The sequence below is a fragment of the Lytechinus pictus genome, chromosome 2, assembly GCF_037042905.1.
Source record: "Lytechinus pictus isolate F3 Inbred chromosome 2, Lp3.0, whole genome shotgun sequence".
In the NCBI taxonomy this organism is placed as follows: Eukaryota; Metazoa; Echinodermata; class Echinoidea; order Temnopleuroida; family Toxopneustidae; genus Lytechinus; species Lytechinus pictus.
The window spans coordinates 5,049,005-5,071,915 of NC_087246.1; the positions used below are offsets into that span (position 1 = coordinate 5,049,005).

General features: G+C 34.4%; 1 protein-coding gene across 8 annotated transcripts in view; it reads left to right on the plus strand.

The window, feature by feature from the left end:
* Window positions 1-22,911, plus strand: part of LOC129254955 (E3 ubiquitin-protein ligase TRIM37-like) — a 34,444-nt gene that overhangs the window by 728 nt on the left and 10,805 nt on the right. For 4 of the 8 annotated variants that reach the window (XR_010295342.1, XR_010295335.1, XM_064107900.1 and 1 more), the window contains exons 2-14: window positions 9,674-9,775; window positions 11,963-12,003; window positions 13,201-13,320; window positions 14,804-14,891; window positions 15,488-15,610; window positions 16,128-16,251; window positions 16,513-16,705; window positions 17,230-17,280; window positions 17,579-17,660; window positions 18,202-18,278; window positions 19,185-19,365; window positions 19,818-19,925; window positions 21,728-21,782. Coding sequence is in view for 4 of the 8 variants with exons in the window: in XM_064107900.1 (XP_063963970.1) it covers window positions 9,674-9,775; window positions 11,963-12,003; window positions 13,201-13,320; window positions 14,804-14,891; window positions 15,488-15,610; window positions 16,128-16,251; window positions 16,513-16,705; window positions 17,230-17,280; window positions 17,579-17,660; window positions 18,202-18,278; window positions 19,185-19,365; window positions 19,818-19,925; window positions 21,728-21,782 (1,345 nt within the window). In the remaining 4 variants the exon portion in view is untranslated. Of the gene's footprint in view, window positions 1-9,614; window positions 9,776-11,962; window positions 12,004-13,200; window positions 13,321-14,803; window positions 14,892-15,487; window positions 15,611-16,127; window positions 16,252-16,512; window positions 16,706-17,229; window positions 17,281-17,578; window positions 17,661-18,201; window positions 18,279-19,184; window positions 19,366-19,817; window positions 19,926-21,727; window positions 21,783-22,911 lie in introns of those variants that run through there. The other 4 variants (XR_010295333.1, XR_010295338.1, XM_064107893.1 and 1 more) reach the window with 1 other exon arrangement.

Consider the following 22,911-nt stretch of genomic DNA (forward strand, 5'->3'; position numbering starts at 1 on the left):
AAGTTAAGTGTAACATGCAGGGAATAATTTACACTGATAAAGTGATAATGATATAGCAGCTGTTTCAGAGTAGTTATTAAAAAACATTTTCTGGTAATTGATCCTGGGTTTTAATTTTAGGGGATAAATAACTAATTTCACTAAAAATTTGCACCAAGATTAAGTGATCGCTAACTACTAAGATCGTCTTAGACTAAGTCTCGGCTAACTTCACAAAAATTATATTACATTCACACTATTGATAGCCTCTCCCGGACCCCACACTTTCTGATTTTGTTTTTGTCCTACACAGACGAATGTCTGCCATTTATATTGGGCTCGTAATGGTGGAGATTCGACCGACGCTTAACTACAGCGTCTAACGTTTTTGGAAAAAAGGGGTGCGCGAGCGTACCCTCCTCGATTACTGCTAAAGTTAGACCTAGCTAGGCCTAATTGATTAATAATTCTTTTTTTGATAGGTGAAAAGGGGCACAATAATAAAGAGAAAACAATAGTGAATATATTTATCAGCTTACACCACCTTTCCGAAATATACAGTGTATTACCGTATTTTTATGACAAACATTTAGGATCGGGTTCTTCTTCACTCATCATCTGCTGTAATCTTCAAAGGGCTCTGCAGTCTCGAAGATGAAATTAGACTTGGACGCACGTTATGAGGAGGAGTGTGGGATATTTTCAAGGTGATTTTGCAGGAGCTTTTGAAAGCTGTCAAGCGAAACTGCATTAACTGTTTGAAGAGGGAGTTTATTCCATTCAGGTACAGATCGTTGGGCAAAGGAAAATTTGTCAATATTGCCTCTTGGACGATATGTCTGAAACACTTACAGTGATTTTTCCTGGTGACAGTGGTGCTTGAGGAATCCTATACACCATGCTGAGTCTGCTTACAGTACGTCGAGAAGACAGACTAGGCCACTTCAGCTTGGTGAGCATGCTGGTTACGCTGCTGGTTCTACGGTAATCAGCTAAAACATAGCGAGCCCCTTGCCTTTGGATTCTTGCCAAATTCTGTGTATCCATGATAGAGTGAGGATCCCAAACACTTCAACCGTTCGCCATCATGTTTAAATACAGGATTACAAACGTGCCAGCCAGTCACGTCCATGTTACCATTTTCAGTTAATTAACTGAAAGTGGTAATACAAATGCTTTTACAAATGTCATAACTTTTCTATTTTACATGTAAGTTTGATAGAAATTGTCACTGTATTAAATGCGAGTTTTATTTTTCTCCTTTTATTCAAATTTTTTATTGGGGTGGATTGGCCCTGAAAAGGGGAAGTTCATCCTGGCAAAAAGTTTTGAAATAGCAGAATAAATGATGAAATTATTGGCGAAGGTTTGTGGAAAATCCATCAAAGGTTAAAAAGTTATTAGCATTTTAATATTTTGATTTTTGATGTCATATGCAAGCTTCCATGTATCATAAATTAAAAACATCAATAAAATATTATTTTCTCAAAAAATTGAAATTGGTTTTTATTGTTCCTTCAGTATATCCCAAGACAAATCATTTCACCCCCACTCCTGAAAGAAAAAAAATATGTTAGTCATCATGGACCATTAAAAATATTGCAATTCATGCATTTTTAAAAAATATTCTAAACATACATTGTACTGTATATGTATGGGGCAGCTGCTCATTCACGACATTACAAATCAAAAACTTATTTATTATAAATTTTAATTGTCTTCATCTTTGCTGGATTTTTCTCAAACCTTACCTTCACCAATATTTTTTAGTATTCTGCAGGCCTGGTCTTCTGGTATAATTTCAACAAACTTTTTGTCAGGGTTTACTTCCCCTTTAAATGCTTAAACTAAAAATGGCAAAAAGGTGGAAAGCAAACAGTGGCTACAAATGGAGTGACATCATCTTCCAAATGTTAAGAGTGGCATACTGCAAGGGAGTATCCTCGGGCCCATCCTATTTGTCATATTTTATTATTGACTTACCCAATGACATAAACTCTGGACAGGATTTTACTCTTTGCGGATGATACTAAGCTGTACTGAGCAGTAGGGAATGATGAAGAATCCCTGGCCTTACAAGCAGACCTGTCTAAACTTACTATATGGGCTGAGAAGTGGCAACTTCGTTTAAACCAGAATAAGTACCAGTACATACATGTACAGTTCTTCACCTTGGGAGAAACAACAAGAAGGATCTATACCACATGGATGGAGATGAAGTTGCCTCATTCACCCGAGAAAAGGACCTGGGAGTATTGATTGACTCAGAACTCAAATTTTATGAGCATGTATCTATGGAAGTAAGCAAAGCTTATCAGCTCCTTGGTATTATCAGACGGACTTGCACTAAACTGGACACAACGACCCTACCAATTTTGTTCAAGAAATTGGTTTGACTGCACCTAGAGTATGGCAACATCTTGTGGAACACTCATTGGAAGGTTGATGCAGATAAAATTGGAAAAGACCAGAAAAGAGCAACTAAGATGGTGCAGGAGATTAAAGAACTCCCCTACAAAGATATAAAAATATTTGACTTTCATTCCTTGTACTGCAGAAGGAGAGGATATGCCATTATGGTATTCAAAATACTGAAAGGAATGGTCAAGATGATGATGATGGCAGCAGAAAATATACAATGAGGTAGGGGTGGTGGAGCAGGTGGATAGATTAGGTATGGTAAAAGTCAGTTTTCAAGTGGTATTTTTGGTATTTTTTATAACATTAAAATACAAAAATACTAAGAATTAAAGTACTGACGCAATTGGTTATCCATCCCAATGACAGGCAATATTTTTGAGGAGCTACTTTTGACAACGTACTGCCTACCGTAACTCCAGAACATTGAAAAGCTTCATTATTACAGTGAATGGGAATATTACAGGGGGCACAATTGACCCGAGCCCCTGTGTATTTTTTTCCTTCTTTTTATAGGAGTCGGTGCACTTACATGTATAGGTTGTGTAGTTTTATGCAAGAAAACTTTTTAAAATGCTAAATTTGCAAGTTTAAATGCTTGTTTTTGAGAAAAGAAGCATTTAAAGTGTGCGTAACATTGCCTGCCTATAGAAAACATGACCTTTTATTAGGTCTACATGTACATGTAATATTGCCAAAACTAGGGTGGTTGTCACAGGCCCAGTGCAAAAGCAAAGGACAAAAAAACTCTAGAGAAAAGATAATTGCCTAGGTACTGTTTACACAACAAATCACGATATAGAAAATGGATTGGAATTACAAATCAAATGAAATATCTTTAATCATAAGTAAATTCAATACGTTCACTTCTGTGAATAATATGGCATAGCATCAAAGAATAAATTCATAATGGAATTTCAATTCGAATAATATAAAGTCCTTAGCTGTTATCATTTCGTTGGGGCCCATTGAAGAGAACTACATGTAACGAGTTTATCGCGATCAGTGGAGAATCCGAACATCGATTACTCATCACTATGACGTCACACTGGAGGACGATTCCCGAGACTTCTGTCCCATCCGGAGTTCCCGTAAGCACCCTCAGTACTCACTGTTGATACAGCTCTGCCTTTAGAATCTCGGTACGAAAAACCCTACAATAAATAATAAACATGGAACCACACTTCTAATACATTGATCTAATCACGCAATTGATTCATTAATTAGTTTTGCATAATTAGTCGTGTCAAGTGTCCACGTTTAATTGGTGGAAATTCATTTCAAGGTATCCATAAAGTAACCTTTCAAAATACGTTTAATCTTACAAATACATTACAAATTAATTATGCCAATCCCTTATAGATAAACTTCATAATTGTCAAACATGCAACCATGTTCAGTTATAGTATGTAAACAAACCCATTAAATGGACGTAATATCGAAAATCTTTTAAATTGTTTTAATTTGCAAAATTCAACATTAAATAAGGTTCATATAATCTGCAATTAACTTAAGACCTTATTTTGTGCAAATTTCCGTCTTAATTTTAAAGATTCTTGAAAAACCCTAGTAGGAAGTGATTTTGACTTACCACGTATGTGGGTTAAGAAATACATCATAGAAATCATCTAAAACTCCTTCATGACATAGCAGCATAAAATATGATAAACTCGTCGATAAAACAAAATCATTATGTGTCTGCTAAATCATAGCAAAATGATAAAAACGATGAAGTTGAAATTGCCCCTAAGGCAAAAACAAATCGAAACAAATCCCGTCAGCTCCATCCAAACCATTAAAACGTAATGGCCAAAATTAATAGGCCTACAGTACACGACGCCTTCGGAGGTTTTAGGGCGTAGTTCATTTGCCTAACAAAAGTTAGCGGCGGCGGCGTCAACACCAAATCTTAACCTGAGGTTAAGTTTTTGAAATGACAGCATAACTTAGAAAGTATATGGACCTAGTTCATGAAACTTGGCCATAAGGTTAATCAAGTATTACTGAACATCCTGCCTGAGTTTCATGTCACATGACCAAGGTCAAAGGTCATTTAGGGTCAATGAACTTAGACCATGTTGGGGGAATCAACATCAAAATCTTAACCTAAGGTTAAGTTTTTGAAATGTCATCATAACTTAGAAAATATATGGACCTAGTTCATGAAACTTATACATAAGGGGTGGTATTCTGAAAACGTTCTTATCTTTGTTCTTATCTTTTATCTTATCTCATTGAGATAAGAAGACACTAAAATCATTGCAAATCGGTATTCTGAAAATCTTCTTAACGCGTTCTTATCTTTGTAAGGACTGCCTCCTTCTTATCTTCAACACGCCCATTTTTAGGATATTACCAATCAAAATGCGCTTTATATTGGCAGTTTAACCAATAGAAGCGTTCCTTATGTCAAGAGAATATCATGGGCTCTGTGCGTACACTGTTTCTGGCGCATTGCGCGAAATAGGCATTTTATACGCAATGACTGATTATTATTTCGAGACACGTGCACAAAATAAAGAAAGAAAAAAAGTAAATAAAGCAGGTACGAATAAAGAATAAAATATGAAGAAAGACAGTAAGTAGACAGAAAGGTGTCAGAATGAAGCAGAAATTAAAAAAAAAAGATGAAAGGAACAAAGCAGAAAATAATGAAAGAAATAAAGAGTAAACGAAAGTAAGCAATCAAAAAGGACTTAAGAAAAAAAAATAATAAAAATAAGGAAAAAGAAATAGAACGATTATCAATGATAAAGTGAGGAAGAAAAAATAAAGAAAGAAAAGAAAGAAACTTAAAGGAAAAGAGTAAAAGGAAAAAATGAAAAAGATTAAAAAAGGATAAAATGAAGTAATGAAGAAGCGAAAAAGAAAAAATTTTGAAAAAAAAGACAGTGTGAAAGAAAGAGAAAACGAAAGAATAAAAAAATGTAAAAAGTGAAGGAAGAGAGGAAAAGGAAAATGAAACAAAGAAATAACGATGAGAGAGAAAAAATGAAAGGAAAATTAAAGCAAAAATAAAGATTACAGAAAGATAAAAAGAAAGAAAGGTAAATTCAAATAAAGAAAAGGAACGAAAAGGGAAAATAAAAAGTCAAGAAAAGTGAAGAATGAATAAAAAAAGAAAACAAAAAACATTAATGGAAAGAATAAAGAAAAAGATTTTTTTTTAATTGATAGAAGAAAGACACAGAGAGGAAAGTAAAGAAAGAGAGTAAATAAAGAATGAACGAAAAAGAATGAGCGATTAAAGAATAAAACACAAAAAAGAAAGTAAATAAGACACAAGAGTGTCGGGAAGCAGAAATTGAAAAAAAAATGAAAGAAAGAACAAACGAATGAATGAAAAAAGAAAAAAAAGAACCCAAAAATAAAAAGTAAAAAAAAGAAAAGAAAAAAGAAATAAGGGGAAAAAATAATATTAAGGGAAGGAAAAAAGAAAGAAAAAGGGGAAAAAGGAAAAGCACATATAAAGACGAAAGAATGAAAGAAAAAAATAAGGAAGAAATAAAAAGATTACAAAAATGTGACGGAAGAAAGAAAAAAGTAAATGTCAATAGTACACAAGTATCATTTAGCATTCCAATATTATAAAAGTGTAGTTTGGTCATTGGTTTTTTTTTCAGCAGTTACATGTATTCAGCCATTAGAATTGAAATTTGACACCTATTGTCCTTTCTTGGTAATTATTTTTGTTTAACGGCAGGGCTCCACACTAACCCATTTTTTCTACTGGTCCAACCTATTCATGTCGGACCAGTAGATACCCAGTTTTTCAATTTTTTACTGGTCCGAACCTAAAATCTACTGGTCCCAAAAAATTAAGAAAAAAATTAAAAAAAGGCACAAGTTTATTTTTTTAACCCTTTTGTTACCCCCCCCCCCCCCCATAAAATGAAGGAATGGAGGACAAAAAGAAAGCAAGACAGAAACAAAGAAAGAAAGAAAGAAAGAAAAAAGAAGAAAGAAAGGAAAGAAAGAATAAAACAAAGGAAGGAATGAAGAAAGGAAGAAAAAAAAAAAAAAAGGTAAAGAAAGGATAGATGTGAAGGAAGGAAAAGAAAAGAAAGAAGGAAAGGAAGGAAGGAATAAAGATAGAACAAAAATAAGAAAGAAAGAACAAAAGAAAAAAGAAATAAAGGAATGAAGGAAAGAAATGAAGCAAGCAATAAAGAAAGAACAAAAGACAGAAAGTAGTAAAGGAAAGAAAGAAGCAATAAAAAGGAAAGGGTAAAAGGAGCCAATGGAAAGAAGGAAAAAAGAAAGAAATAAAAGAAGGAAGGATTGAAAGAAGGAAGAAAGGACGAAATAAAGGAAAAGTAAAATGATAGATAGAAGGAAAGAAATTTATAAAGAAGGAAGGGAAGGAAGGAAGCACTATAAAAAAAGAAAAGGTAAAAGAATAGATAAAAGGAAGAAAAAAAAGAAAGACTGAGAGACAAAGAAAGGAAGGAATGTAAGAAGAAAGAGAAAGGAAGCAAGCAGTCAAAAAAGGAAAGAAAGAAAAGGCAGGAAAAGGTAAAAGGATATAGATTGAACAAAGGGAAAAAGGAAAGAACAAGACAGATAGAAGAAAGGAACGAATGAATGAAAGAGAGAAAGGGCTGAAAGAAGGAATTGAAAAAAAATTAAGGTTAGAGAAATGATGGATGGAAGGAAGAAAGAAACAAAGAAAGTAAAAGAATGAAGGAAAGAATGAAGGAAAGAAGCGGGTAAAAAGAAGGAAGGAAAGAAAGAAAGAAGAGAAGAGATAAATATAGGATGGATGGACTCAAGAATTAAAGAAAGAAAGAAATTTAAAAAAAAAGAAAGAAAGAAAGAAAGAGAAAAAAGAAATAGAGAAAAAATATTTTTTTAAAGGATAGAAAGAATGAAAGAACGAATTAAAGAAAAAAAAAGGGAAATTAAAAAAGACAGTAACAAAAAAATGAAAGAAGAGAGGGAAGAAACAAAGAAAGATTGAAAAGAAAGAAGGAAAGAAGACAGAGGAAGAAAGTTAAAATTATCATCATAAAAAAATTATCAGTTTCTTTTTGGCTCAATTAAAATAGCTACGAAAGAAAGTCAGAAACCAAGTGTATCAACACACACATAAATGCATATGTGGGGCTATCATGTAATCAGACGATATCACTCGAAACCCGATCTGTTAGAACTAAAACAGAAGTGAAATTTCTCCTTTTACTGCTTACAAATGACAGAGTTACTCCAATTTTTAGGAAATATGGACATTATAAGAGCCTTTCATGAGTGTGAACCGTGAATTTTGACAGTTCTGTGAGAGATTTCTGCCAGAGTTTAGCCAAGCTTCGTTCGTGCAGCCAGTAGAGAATTTACCACGTGGGTTGTGTGGCTGGCTACGTACACGTACAGTGTATGTATGGTACTCTCTAGTAACACTTACGTGCGATTCGTTCTGTGTGTATTCTGTGTGTGAATGTCATAATTTAACGGGGGGAAATGGTTTGCAGTGAATTTGACGATTTCTGGAAAAGTTATTGGCCCAACAATGGTTTTTATTACTGGTCATGTTGGACCCATAAATCTTGCTATTTTTGGAAAAATTACTGGCCCGACAATGATATTTTTACTGGTCATGTCGGACCAGTAAATCTTCCTATTTCTGAAAATCTCCTGGCCCGACAGCGATTTTTACCGGTCGGGGACCGTCGGACCGGCGCTAGTGTCGAGCCCTGTTAACGGCTTTGAGCACTTGGATATAGCAATGTACATCACTCCATACCATTTCAGGACACACACATTCGTACACCATAAACTAGTAATTGAAATAGTGGCAATGGGGCATGCACTTTGATAGATTTCCCAAAATTTAAGAGAGGCTTTGGCCCATGGCTAGTATAGATACATACAGTATCTTGTATTATCAAGCTTCATGAAAGCCTGAATGTATTAGCGCCCTTTGCCAAAAGCACACATTTATAATTGAACTATTCTTAATCTTAGGTTATATGATGAAAAAAGCATACTTATACACAAAATCTGCATAGTCCATGTGCCATTGTACAATTAAAACTTCTTTCGAGAATATTGGCCTTTATACATACATTGAACAATATTCAAAAGCACTATACTTACAATACATGTATGTCTGCACTTGTGCATACACAGAGTAAATTTACTGGACAGATTATATCAATCATATTTTTTTCTTCAGAATACACAATGTTGATGAATGATAACAAACAAGAACATTCCAGTGTACATTTAATCCTACTTTCATGTGAAAGCCGAATTGTACATTCCTACATGTATATGTACCATAATATTTTTGTACATGTAAAAAATGTAGTATGTACTCAGCTTGCATACTCAACATTTTATGTGTACATGTGTAGAATGATGTTTGTCTATCTACATGTTATGCCCTGGGTGCTTTTTTTTTCTTTATTTTGTAATCCTATGAAGTTTCCTTTGGATGTGTCATCACTCGACAATGCATGCTATGACAGCACAGATCTGTCAATGAAGATCTCTCAAGTAAACAATAATCTCACCACCATCAACAATAGCAACATGTTAACCATGACCACGTATCAAGTAATTGATTTTTTGATGATTAGAGGACTGGTCCTTTTAGAGACCAGTGAAATCACTTGCCTGTGATCTATTCTTTTTTAGTCTTGAGTGTTAGTTGAGTTTAAGTTTGTGGAATTCATAACACAAAGATAGATCTGTTTGCTTATTAAGATTTTCTCTTTTTTTATAGTTTGAGAATACAAAACAAACACTATTATTTGAACAGTTCACCTTTTCATGCCTTTGCACACTGGAGATATTATGTAGACACTATGGCCCATATTCCGAGGTCTGGTTTACTTTGACCATGGTCTAACTCTGTGCTAAAATTATGGCAAGCCACAAATTTAATAAAGTGTGTTTACATTATCTGTTTCTTATGTTGACTTTGGTCCTTTCTCATTCATAATGGTTAAGAAAGTAATGATTATTTACTGACAGAATAATGTATTGAGTGTTAATGAGTTTGATAGATTGAATTTATGAAGAGATTGGTGTCACAGTTGGCTCTCCATTGCTAAACCACAACTTCAGACCAGAGATTGAAATTAACATGAGTTCATAATACGGGCCTACAATGTATGTGTTCTGGAACTCCATCCATCCATCTGTCCATCCATCCCATTACTATTAAACCTGAGTGATGAAGTTGTTTTGATGTACTTATGTTGTACATACATGTATACATGGGCATTTACATATTTCAGTCATGTGTCGTACATTTTCTTTCAATGTTCTACAGAGCCTGGCTGAGGTATTCAGATGTTTTATTTGTATGGAGAAGCTCCGGGATGCCCGGCTGTGCCCGCACTGTTCAAAGCTCTGCTGCTATTCCTGTATAAGGGTAAGACTAAAATACTATTCCCCTCCCAAATCAGATTTATTTCTACTTTTATTTGACATTCAAGTAGAAAAATTATGACATATATTTCTTGATTTTTTCACAAAATATGAAATGTTATTGATGGATTGAAAAATTAAGTGGCTAAAACTGATATACATTGTATGAGGTTTGTACTTTGAAAGTTTGAATCAATTACATTGTAATGATTTTTTTTCCTAAGTTGACTAAATTTTTACAATAGGTATACATCAAAGTTTTCAAGTGAAATTAAAAATGTGTTATGAGTGTTCATTTACTGTTTATTGGTAGTGTGCTGTGTGTGATAATAGACCATTTCGTAGTTACTTCATTGACAAATTTGGTCAAATGGCCTGTCATTTATTTCATTATGATAGGCAGATTTCAAAGCAAGATATTACGTATGCATGCCTTTAATACATAGCAGGATGAAGAAATTGAATAGACCAGGTGACTAGAATAGCACACCAGTGAACACTCCATGAAGGTATTTGTTGTATTTCTACTTTGAATGCATATTATAGCATGCTGTACAATGTACTTGACAAGCTGTGAAAGACCAGTCGTTCGTCACAGTGGACGCATTGTTGTTCTTTGTGGATGTGAATGAAAAACACAATTCAAAAGAATATATGAATAATCAGGACATCAAATTAAGTGCTTATCTCATTAGATTTTAAACTACCACGTCACTTTAGTACCAATGACCTTTCTCTGATCATGCACAGAATCTTCTGATCATGCGCAGAATGGAACTACGAACTGGCTTATTGCCAAACATGACCTCAAGTTACCTACATGTATCCTACATGTAGGTCTTGAATTAAGTTCAGAGTGTATTAATTGCAAACTTCTTAAGCATTAGATCAGATCTTTCCTTTACATGTATGGCTTTCATACAGCTTCCAATATCAATAAGCTCTCTATGACAGGTTTTTATTGTCTCGCCTGCATAGCAGAGCGAGACTTATAGGCGCCGCTTTTCCGACGACGGCGGCGGCGTCAACATCAAATCTTAACCTAAGGTTAAGTTTTTGAAATGGCATCATAACTTAGAAAGTATATGGACCTAGTTCATGAAACTTGGACATAAGGTTAATCAAGTATTACTGAACATCCTGCCTGAGTTTCAGGTCACATGACTAAGGTCAAAGGTCATCTAGGGTCAATGAACTTAGACCATGTTGGGAGAATTATTTTCAAAATCTTAACCGAAGGTTAAGTTTTTGAAATGACATCATAACTTAAAAAAAGTATATGGACCTAGTTCATGAAACTTGGCCTTAAGGTTAATCAAGTATTAGTGAACATCCTGCACCAGTTTCAGGTCACATGACCAAGGTCAAAGGTCATTTAGGGTCAATGAACTTTGGTCAAGTTGGGGGTATTTGTTGAATTACCTTCATAACTTTGAAAATTTATGGATCTAGTTCATGAAACTTGGACATTAGGTTAATCAAGTACCACTGAATATTCTGTGCGAGTTTCAGGTCACATGACCATGGTCAATGGTCATTTAAGGTCAATGAACTTTGGCCGTGTTGGGGGTCTTTGTTAAATTACCATCCTAACTCTGAAGTTTATGGATCTATTTCATAAAACTTGGGATATAAGAGTAATCAAGTATCACTGAACATCCCCTGTGAGTTTCAGGTCACAAAACCAAGGTCAAAGGTCAGTTAAGGTCAATAAACGTAGGCCATGTTGGGGTAATTGTTGAATTGCCATCATAACTTTGAAAGTTTATGGATAGAGTGAATGAAATGTGGACATGGGTGTAGTTGACAAGTCTTAAGTCACCGTTCAAATGTCATCTATGGTCGATGAACGTGGTATTACATGTATGTCATTATATGAATGGTGTTTTTGTGAATGAATATTTTATAGTAGTTTTCAAAGTTAGCACTGCTGCTATATTAAATCGTGTAATGCAGGCGAGACTGCCAGAGGCGTTCCACTTGTTTGTGGTCCAAGTGCTTTAATGATTCAAATTTGTTATTTTGAACTTCATTTAAATTTACCTACTCTGTATGTGATGTACATGTATGTAGCATGGGTAGCATCATGTGAGAGTGTAGATTTAGATAGTGTAGCATCTTGACACTCTTTAACATACTAAACTGTACATGCATGTCTCTTTTTATTGCCTCCTCATTTCCTTATGTACAGAGATGGCTAACGGAGCAAAGGCCCCAGTGTCCCCATTGCAGGTGATTATAAGCAGTGAAGTTTGACATTTAGCTGTCATTAATTATTTGTACTGAGCTTTGCATACATGTACATGTAGCTTTACAGTAGAACTTGGGGAAGCTTTACAGCTTCTGCTTTGTTCACTTTGGAATGTATAAGCACATGTTCATGATGTTTTTCTCTCAGATGTAAATAAGGCATAATACTTTTGTGTGTTATTATTACTTTATACGTTTATTATGCTTAAAGGGGAATGAAACCTTTGGAATAAGTAGGCTTGTGTCGAAACAGAAAAATCAAAGAAACAGATCAATGAAAGTTTGAGAAAAATCGGACAGACAATGAGAAAGTTATGAGCATTTGAATATTGCAATCACTAATGCTATGGAGATCCTCCTATTGGCAATGCGACAAGGATGTGTGATGTCACATGTGAACAACTTTCCCTTTGATGGACTATAAAATACCCCAAAAATTTCTCTTTTTGCTTTTTCTTATGGTGATACAAACTCTTTATCCATGATGTATTCTTTAATAATCTGTATTACATGCCCTCCTATAGAAAGAACACATGATCTACTGATAGATGTGATAAAAGAGGCAATTTAAGTGAAATATATACTAAAGTAATGGGGAGAGTTGTTCACAAGTGACATCACACATCTTAGTCGCATTGCCAATGTGAGGATCTCCATAGCATTAGTGATCACAATATTCAAATGCTCATAACCTCATTATTTGTCCGATTTTTCTCAAACTTTCGTTGATCTGTTTCTTTGATTTTTCTGTTTTCACACAAGCTATCTTGTTCTAAAGGTTTCATTCTCCTTTAATAGTGTTGTTCATCTTGCCATACATTTTGATATATATGCTAATTTACTAAAAGGAATCTTCATATATTCTCTGCCCCTTTTTTCGGGGGGGGGGGGGGATGAAGTTGAACTGAGGTCTATGTATAAAATTTTGTTGCTTTTATTTGTGGTATTTAGTAGTATGAGTATAAAAAAGTATTGAGAAGTACTAGTAGTAGTTATGGTAACATCAGTAAATCCAGATTTGACCTTGCGAACGGTTGTGGCTTGGTCTACGGTATTTACCTCAATCTTGTACTTTATGCATCTGAAGAATATGCCGAGTTATAGGTAATGGAAGAACCTTTAATGTTAAAGGGTGCATATATAACTTGAATGTACTCTTTAATGTATGTTTCAACATAGAGCACCCCTTCAACTTCATGAGCTGGTTAATTGTCGTTGGGCTGAGGAGGTGACTCAACAACTCGATACTCTACAACTGTGTACCCCCCAGGGAAAACAGGACGAGGTTGATAAAGACAAGTGAGTAGAGATCTCAACTGTTGCTTTAATACAGTGCATGTAGTCACATGGTTTTTAGACAATGTGTTGCTTCTCTCAAAGACTTAGTATAAACTTGGGAGGATAAAACTTGTTTGCAATTGATTGCAAATATAAGTTGCAAATATGCAATGGATAGATCAACTTCAACTAAAGCAAATCTCATATGTTAGTAAAAAATGGTATTTATTCTTCAAATTTCAAAACAAACAGTTACAAATTACATTCTTTACAATTACAACATACATGTAAATGATAGAATAATTCGCATGTGCACCGCAAAAATTGGCATAATAGTAGAGTGTGATGTCATCTACAAGACTGTATGGTTTATTTTTTCTGATATAATTTTTTCATATGAATTAATTAAGCTAATTTATGCATACTTCATACTTTTTGCTTTAATTCGCTAAATAAATGAATGCTAAATTTTGGTTTGTAGCATTCCTAACAACTGTTTGATAAAAAAATGGGCTGAAAATCAATTTATTTGTTTTCTATTTTTTGATGACTTTCATTGTTTTTCAACCCTTTTTTTTTTCTTTCTTTTTTGCCAAATCTATTGCAGAATTTTTCAGAAACTTTTTGAAGCATGGTTCTGCTAAATCAATTATTATTGGCTGATTAAAGTAAAAAAAAAAAATCTTAATGATTAAGATGAGAAAACTCAAATTTGCATTGACTTAGTACACAAAATCCTGTCTTGGAGCAATTTTAGGTCTGACATGCAATTTATAATGTTACTTGATTTCGCAACTTCATATACCCGGATATCACAAATTTGGTCTCAAAAGATGCACAAGGCTTGAAAGTAAAAAGTAATTGAGCATAAATTTAGCACAATGGAATGGCTGTTAAAAATATAAGGGGTGGGGGATGATTCAACCCACACCTCCCTGGCCTTTTTGGTGTTAAACACTGTTTTCAGGATATCTTCCATTTCCATTTCCTTTCCATGTGTATTTTGTATTGAATATTTCTATCTGTTGCTTCCCTCTGTTTCCTTCTGACTGTCATGATATCAGTTTTGGTGACTCTTTCCCATTCAGTTATTCTCTGTCATGTACACCTTATGATATTTATGTAAGATCAGTGGCATACAGATGGAGGAGGAGGGGGGCTTAGGGGGGGCGATTGTCCCCCTTGTTTTTTATGACCATGAAAAAAAGAGAAAAGGAAAGAGGGAAGGGTGAAATATTTCATTTTCTGTACCGTATGTGATGTCAAAATCTGTCACAAAATTTGATTTTTGTAATACAAAATGTTGACATTTTTGCCCGCTCACTTCGCTCGCTCAAAACATTTTATAAATTTTCCATATCCTGCCCCCTCAAAATTTTTGCCTCATTATGCCACTATGTAAGATGTATACCGGCAAGGTTGGCCCTGTGTTGTGCATGATCATTTGAGAAATTATGTTCAGTATACTGGCTTTTCTAACTTGTATTTTCTTCTCTTTTTTCAGATGTGAAATGCATAATGAGAAGTTGAGTGTATACTGCTGGACCTGTCATAAATGCATCTGTCACCAGTGTGCCTTGTGGGGTGGAATGGTAATTCTCATATCAAATATTGATTTCATGTTTGACCCTTCTTTACATACTATGCAATGAGCAAGCTGATGATGTTATCTTCCTACGTATTCTTTTATTGTGAAAAGATATTCATCCAACTAAAGAATGTAAAACCAGGATTTACTACTAATTTAGAATGTAAGATCAGTATTGCTGAAACTTGTTTTTTTTTTTTTTAATGGTTTTCCATATGCCCGAAAATTTATGAGATAATTACTATTTCATATAATAAAATCAGAGATAATGGAAATTGATGATATGACGTTGATCCATCTGAGATTATGATTAGACACTGGGCACTGATTAAATGAAACATGCAATCAGACATTAGTGTATAATACTAGTGTCAGTTCATTAATAAATATAATGGCGCTGCCACTGTAGTAAAGTTTATTATTCATTTTGATTTGTTTATGTCAAATGAGATCAATGATTTCTTCAAATGAGTCTTATAATATGAAGTTCCTGTAGTGTGGATATGCACTCCAACATTTTAGGTAAATTTGATGTATAATTTAACAGCAGAACATTGGATGCCTAAATAATTTTTTTAATTATCTCCATGATTAATTCAGCATTCTGGACATACATTCAAGCCACTGGATGAGATATGGGCCCAACATGCTTCACAGATACAGGAAGAACAACTTGCCTTGAGGAGAAGATTAAGAGAATTAATAAGCCTTAACCAAGACATTGTAAGTCATGGTTTGATGTTGATGTTGATGTTGATGATGAGAATGAGGATGATGGAGATGATGATGGCAATGATGATGATGATGTTGATGATGATGATGATGATGATGTTGATGATGTTGATGATGGTGATGATGATGATGATGATGATGATGATGATGATGATGATGATGATGATGATGATGATGATGATGATGATGATGATGATGATGATGATGATGATGATGATGATGATGATGTTGATGATGATGATGATGATGATGATGATGATGATGATGATAGTGGCAATGATGAATTTGGTAATAGAAAAATGCTTGAGATAATATTTGCAGTGAAGATTGTATTATATTACATGTGACTATGATTTTGACATTGTCTGTTGTCAGTACAGATTCTGTGTCATGATAATATGATTCATATTCAAATCATTGAGTGATATACATGCAGTTTTCAATTATTTTAAGACCGTATACCACTCACTATATGTAAAAATTTCATGTATTTTAACTCTTGTTCTAGGATCGTAATGTAGACAGTGTCAGAAGTGCCAAAGATGACAGAGTAAGAGAGATCAGGAACACTGTAGAACTCATGATATCAAGACTGGAAACACAACTCAAGAGTAAACTACTAACACTCATGGGTATGCGCACAAAGGTGAAAAGTTATAATTCCTTTTGGAGGAAAATCAAATAGTATTATTTAAGTATTATTTGATAGTAAAAGATTGTAGGAAAAAAGAATTCATATCTTAGAAGACGGAGTTCCTCTCTTTCAGGATTTGGAATTCAAGGACACCACTTGGTCCAAGATTGGGTTGATAGCAAAGATTCACCAACCAACCTCTTGTCCTTTGTAATTGATGGAGTGCTGCATTCTTTGTTTCTTCAATTTTTACATGTAGGTCAGAAGAACTCACTGATGCAGGAAACAGAGCTCCTAGAATCCCTTCTTCATGAAGTGGAGCACCAAGTCAACTCCTGTTCTAAAAGTGAACTGATAGCTAAGAGTGCCGATGTCTTACAGACCTTCACTCAGGTTCATCGTAAACCGATGGCATCCTTTGTCACAGCTCCAGTTCCAGCAGACTTCACAAGGTACAGATTTCAAGTCAAATTGGATCCTTCTCTCTAATGTAGGACACATACCATGATGACAAAGTATGTTTGACCCATCACCACATACAGTATTTGAAAGTTTGATTGATCTGGGGTCCGTTTCATAAAGGACTTGCAACTGTTGTTACTTTGCCATAATGGCAACTACCATGGTAACAGGGCTCAGCAGCCAATCAGAATGAAGTTTTCCATTGTAGTTGCCATAATGGCAAAGTTACAACAGTTGCAAGTCCTTAATAATACGGGATCATCACTGACAATATTTAATGCTTTCAAGCATGAGTGGTGATATAAAGTCTGACAGTATGTTTTGTCTTTAGAAAATTTCTGATCAGCCTATTCTGCCTCAACTGTAGAATCTCAAAAGACTATTCTTCTCACACTTGACAAGTAGCGACTTCATCTATTGTCAGTATTAGAGTGTCATTAGAGTTAAAGGAGGATGATTTTTTTTTTTTTTGCCTGTGTTTATTGATTTGCATTTATGTTTATCTTTTCTGCAGTGAACTTGTGCCAGCATATGACAGTAGCAGATTTGTCCTCACTAGTTTCATGTGAGTATTCATGATTAGATACTGTAAATATATAAATATTCCTGATAAGATACACAAGAACCAATCTTGAGTAGACCTTATTCTAATGCTTGCTTCTCTCTTCAATATCTTTCAAATATTGTATATTTTTTCATTACTCTGCATTAGAAATCTGGGAAAGATAAAGTTTAAATGTATAGTTTTAATCAAAGTTTTGTAAATTTCCAGCATTTGTAAATGTGTAATGTAAACTGAATTGTGCATTCCTATGTACCGTATTTGTTTGAAAAAATGAATTTGACTTTGTTATAATTGATAGAGCATTACAGCACAAGGCTGATCCAGTATACAGTCCCCCTCTCATGGTTGCAGGACTCAGCTGGAGACTCAAAGTTTATCCCGTAAGTATCATGAATTAAGTAATGTGAATTAGTTTGTAGATCTCAAGGCTGTGAACTGTAAGGTTTGAGGTTCATATCCAACCAATATAAAGGGGGGGGGGGGTTGAGTCATAAAGATGTCAGTAAAGTTAAACGACTGACTAAACAGCCAGAAATGGGTTTCTCAATTACTTACAGTTGCATAAGCTGAAGTTGATTCAACAAACAAAGAAAAAGACTAGAAGAATTATTAAAAGAGTACGTTGCCACATATGGCAGTTGCATGGCAATCATTAATTTCATGGGGGGAGGGAATCAAGCAATGTTGTGTAACAAACGATTTCAGAAATATAATCATGCAGTAGCAATGAATGCTGTCTAGGGTGTAGAAGTTGTTCACTGTGAACTGAAGTTTGAGATCATATTGCCCAGGGTAATAATATTCTGTGCTTGTCTATATGCAATATTTGAAATTGTGATCAATACTTGTCATTGCGTTGAAGAAAAAGCAAGTATAGGCTTATCCTGTTTGGTTATATTCTATGTATGTATTTTTAAATAGGATGGTAATGGTGTGGTGAGAGGAAACTACTTATCTGTCTTTCTTGAACTGTCATCTGGCTTGCCTGAAACATCCAAGTGAGTAATGATTGAACAAAAGCTATATTCTGGGTATTCCTGTAACCATGAAACTTGGCTACAATTATCTGTGTCTGTTCCAACACTAAGTGCCTTTCAGGTGAAAAATCTTAACTGGTCAGTATGATGATTTACATATATATTGATATGTACATTCTGTAAGTCTCCATGTAGTGTGATGGACCAAATAATGAAAATAATGGAATTTGAATATATGTTCACATTGTCTAACCTGGAGAGGTAAATAATCTAAAGAGCTATACCTGTAAAGAAAATAGCACAGAACTCACAAAAATGAAAGATCTCGCCTTCTTTATCATACACCTCTCTTTTTGATGCCACTTGTGCAAAGAAAAGTCATTTACAGACCTCATCATCTAAGCACTATCCATATTATTAAAGACAAAAGAATAGAACTGAAAGAAACTGCAAAGTATTTAGTTGTGTTTTTTTGTGTGGATGTGCAAGTTATTGAGTCACTGTGTGAACCTTTAATAAGAATCATTGATTACTCTACAGTCGGTCCTATACATGTAGTGTGCATATTTTGCTACTGAAATTAATTTTGGAAATAGTGGTGCATGTAGCTATAAACCCCACCTAGTTTTAGGACCTCTTACCAATGAGGGTATGTTTGGTTCCCGTAAGGAAAAACCTTGAGTGGAAAATAAGAAATATTGAATGTATATACACAGATGTTGACAGAATATCATGAGCTGCATTTACCATGACAAAGCATTTGATAAGATTATTTGGCAGCTAAGAAACAAAAGTGTTTTTCCTGAGTTTGTTTGTTCGTTTCTTTTGTTTTTGTCTGCGTGCACATAAGGAAAGTTTGACAAAATGCAAATTGTGATCATTGCAATTTGGAGAATAATTATGTTTTAATTATTCCTTGATGAACAGGTATGAATACCGAGTTGAGATGATCCATCAGGCATCACATGATAACAGTAGGAACATTGTACGTGAGTTTGCTTCAGACTTTGAGGTTGGTGAATGCTGGGGGTATAATAGATTCTTCAGATTAGATCTACTGGCTGGTGAAGGATATCTCAAGGATGATACACTCATACTACAATTCCAGGTACGTTGTACGATGCAAGAGACAGTAGCACCAACTATATACACATTACTAAGAATCTTATCTGATTGGTTAAAAGCTGCTTGGATCCTACCAACTGACATGTTAGACTCGGTGTAGGCCTTAACCAATTGAACACTATCCCTGTGGTATGTCAGGCTAGGCTCTATGCAAGTTTTGTATTAAAAATCACATTTTTAGCTGTTGAATCACCTTGATTGAAAACATAATGGTTTTCCCCAAATGTACATTATGATATCTTCTTTATACCAGTCTACTAAAAATCAATTATTTGTGCATATTCACAAACATAGCATCCACTCTAAGTATTTGACATGGTGTTCAGAAGAATTCAAAATGTGGCACTGCTTTGGTGTTGACAAAGCACCACATTGAGATGATTAATAATTAGTCAATCTGTGAGTGATTTCTGTAATCATGTTTATATTATACAGGTGCGTCCTCCAACATTTTATCAGAAATGTCGAGATCAGCAGTGGTATATTAACCAGCTGGAGACATCACAAAGACAGTCTGTACAACAGATCAGTGACCTCAAAGAGGTAAGGTCAAACATTTTGATTGACAGGTATGGTCAGAGAAATGTTTGGATAGTATTAGTAATTACATGTATTATATAATATTTCTTTGTTGGTGTACATAGAATCCTACAAAACTAACCATCTAAAGCATCTAAAAATCATATTTGTTTGCTTGTTTGCTCTTTACCTCCCTTCTATAACAGGGTTCCCAGCCCATCAGGGAAACATGTTTTACGTTTTTCCAGTCAGGGAATTTGATGGGAAAATACCACAAATGAGGGAAAATCAGGGAATTTTGATCGACCGAAAAGTCGAAAGCACGGTAGTCAGTCAGACTCTGTTATATTTTGTTGAATATCAAAACAACATCCATTGAATGACTGGTTATGGTGGTACTAATTAGTTTTACGTTATAGCTTTTATACTGAAAATACATGTAATTCACTGCAACAACTTAGAAAACGTGGTAAACTGGAAATGGTTTTAAATAATTATCAGGGAATTTTTTGACTTCATCAGGGAAAAATCAGGGAATTTTTTTTTCTTGAAAAGCTGGGAACCCTGGGGCGGTATTCTGAACATTGTCTTTTCTCCATATTTTATCTTTTCTCAGAGATATGACAAAATCGGTATTCTGGTGGATGTCATAAATTTTGTCAAAAAAATTGTCATAAATTTTGTCTCTTCTCTTTAGCGCGCACCAAAAATACGCGGCTTTAAATGCGCGTAATCCTTTTATACAAGCAAAAGATATGACAAAAGTTATTGTCATATCTTTTTGTACCAAATAACCCGATACCCTGCCAACTGAATGTCAAGCATATAATGATATTATTTAGATTAGATTTTGGTATTAGTTTCACTCATTATCCATGACAATTTTCAAAATTATTTTTTCATGATACAATTAGATAGGCCCTACATATTAATTCCTCCTTTTTTTTCTCTGTTTTTCCTTTTTCTATTTCTCTTCTAAATCCTTCTATGCTCCCTGTCTCTCTTTGTAATTAAGCGCTCCAATGTACGCGTAGTTCGCGATGCCAGCAACTTTAACGGGGATACGCCCTACCTGCCACGGGGCCTTCCTATTGGCTAGAAGGGCTCTCACTGGGATCTAACAATGATTTTGATTGGTTTGCTTCCAAAAAGATGGGCGGGAACTTAGCGAGATATGACAGGAAAAAGACAATGTTTGGAATACCGATTTGTGACAATCATAGCGGTGTCACATCTCGGAGAGAAATGACAAAATTTATGACAAAAGTTATGACAGTGTTCCAGAATGCCACCCCGGTATAATAAGCCATTTCATAAATTTTACTGTGCTGTAATTGCTTGCATTTTAGAAATAAACAAGCACAATCTGACATGATTACAGCACATGTTGCATTACCCTGCATGTGTGATCATTTTTCATTCTGCTAGTGTACAAATTATCATAGTGCTGTCACTGACTTTCAAGTTCAAAATTGCTGAGGGAAAAGGAATTGTTTACAATGTCAATTCAGTTTGAGTTATTATTTATTATTTTCACTTTCATTTGCTGAAATTAAATAGTTATGCTTCAAATGTTCTGTAATAAATTTGCCTCTCCCCCGCAAATAAAAAATGAAAAAATAAGGTTGAAAAACAGCAATACATAAACTTTTAAAGCAAAAAAATACAATTAGTTGTTTTTCAAACCCTTATTTTTTTTCAAACAAAATTGTTAGGAATGCTACAGAGAATATTGACACCATTTTTTTTTTTTTTTTGGGGGGGGGTGTTATATATATTAGGTTAATTTCATGAGCATGAATGTTGCAAATTTTTTTTTTTTGTAGAGACTTGCCATTGAGTTATCAAGAACACAGGGCAGTGCTGAACGGTCATCACCAGGTAAGAATAATACATGTATTATGAAATAAAATATCAGACAATGCATGTCATGATGAAAATATTATCTACCTATCATTCAACCACCAGATTATTCCTGTGTATTCAGTTCATTACAAGTTTGTACAAAATGAGGTGCTTCTTGCTCCACCAATAGAATAGTCAAACATCTTCCTATGTGTTAATATGGAATCATGTTAGTAGTAAATCCAAATTTTTAAATCTTGATTTGGTGCCCATGAACAGTGGTGGCCAGATTTGTCCTATGCTCACAGCAGCCATCCTTATCCCATCCTTCCTTGCCTGATTCAGTTTATCCTTCATTTCAACCCAACATTCCTGCTTGTTTTTGTCCCCCCCCCTGTCTCCTTTGGTTTCCTATTCCTGGCACTGTGCACCATTAACCCTGGAAATAATGTGGCTATTTCAGTGGTACTGTGGTTGTTGGTAGGGAGGTGGGAGTGGACACATTCTCTTCAACATAAAGTTAAAGTCCAGCGAAAAAAAGAAAAGAATCTTGATATAATTTTTTTTTTCTAAATTAAAAAAAAATTATGAATAAAATATGCAAATTGAAAAAAAAAGTATTTGCTTATTAGACATCCAATTTTACTTTATATTTCATTCTTTTTCACAGCTGATATCTTTATAATGTTATTTTTTACAAAGAAAAGTGGCAAAAGTAAAAATTTCCTTATGTACATGCATTGCTTGTAGAATTTCTTATAATCTTTTTGTTTGTCATCTTTTGCTTCTTTTTTTAATAAAAATCATTATAGACTATTTTTCAACTAAATTTAAACCTAAATCAAGTAGACCGATTAGAATGTGTGGTGTTACGATGCTGTACCTCTTTCTTCGCGAAGGTTGTGTAAGACTTCAAAGAAAAAAGTCATAGAATTATGTTGAATCATCATTTAGCATGGGTTAACTCCTGCTAAAACATGCACATTATCTCTCATCCCATTTGGTACATTATTTAGGCCATCAAATACAGCAACATTGTCCAGATCTAATCAAGGTGGTTTACTGAAACTAATGTATTTACATGCCCTATATACATTATAATAATACTTCTCCCCTTTGAGATGTTTTCATCTAATTTCTCTTTACATGTCTAATTGCTTACACA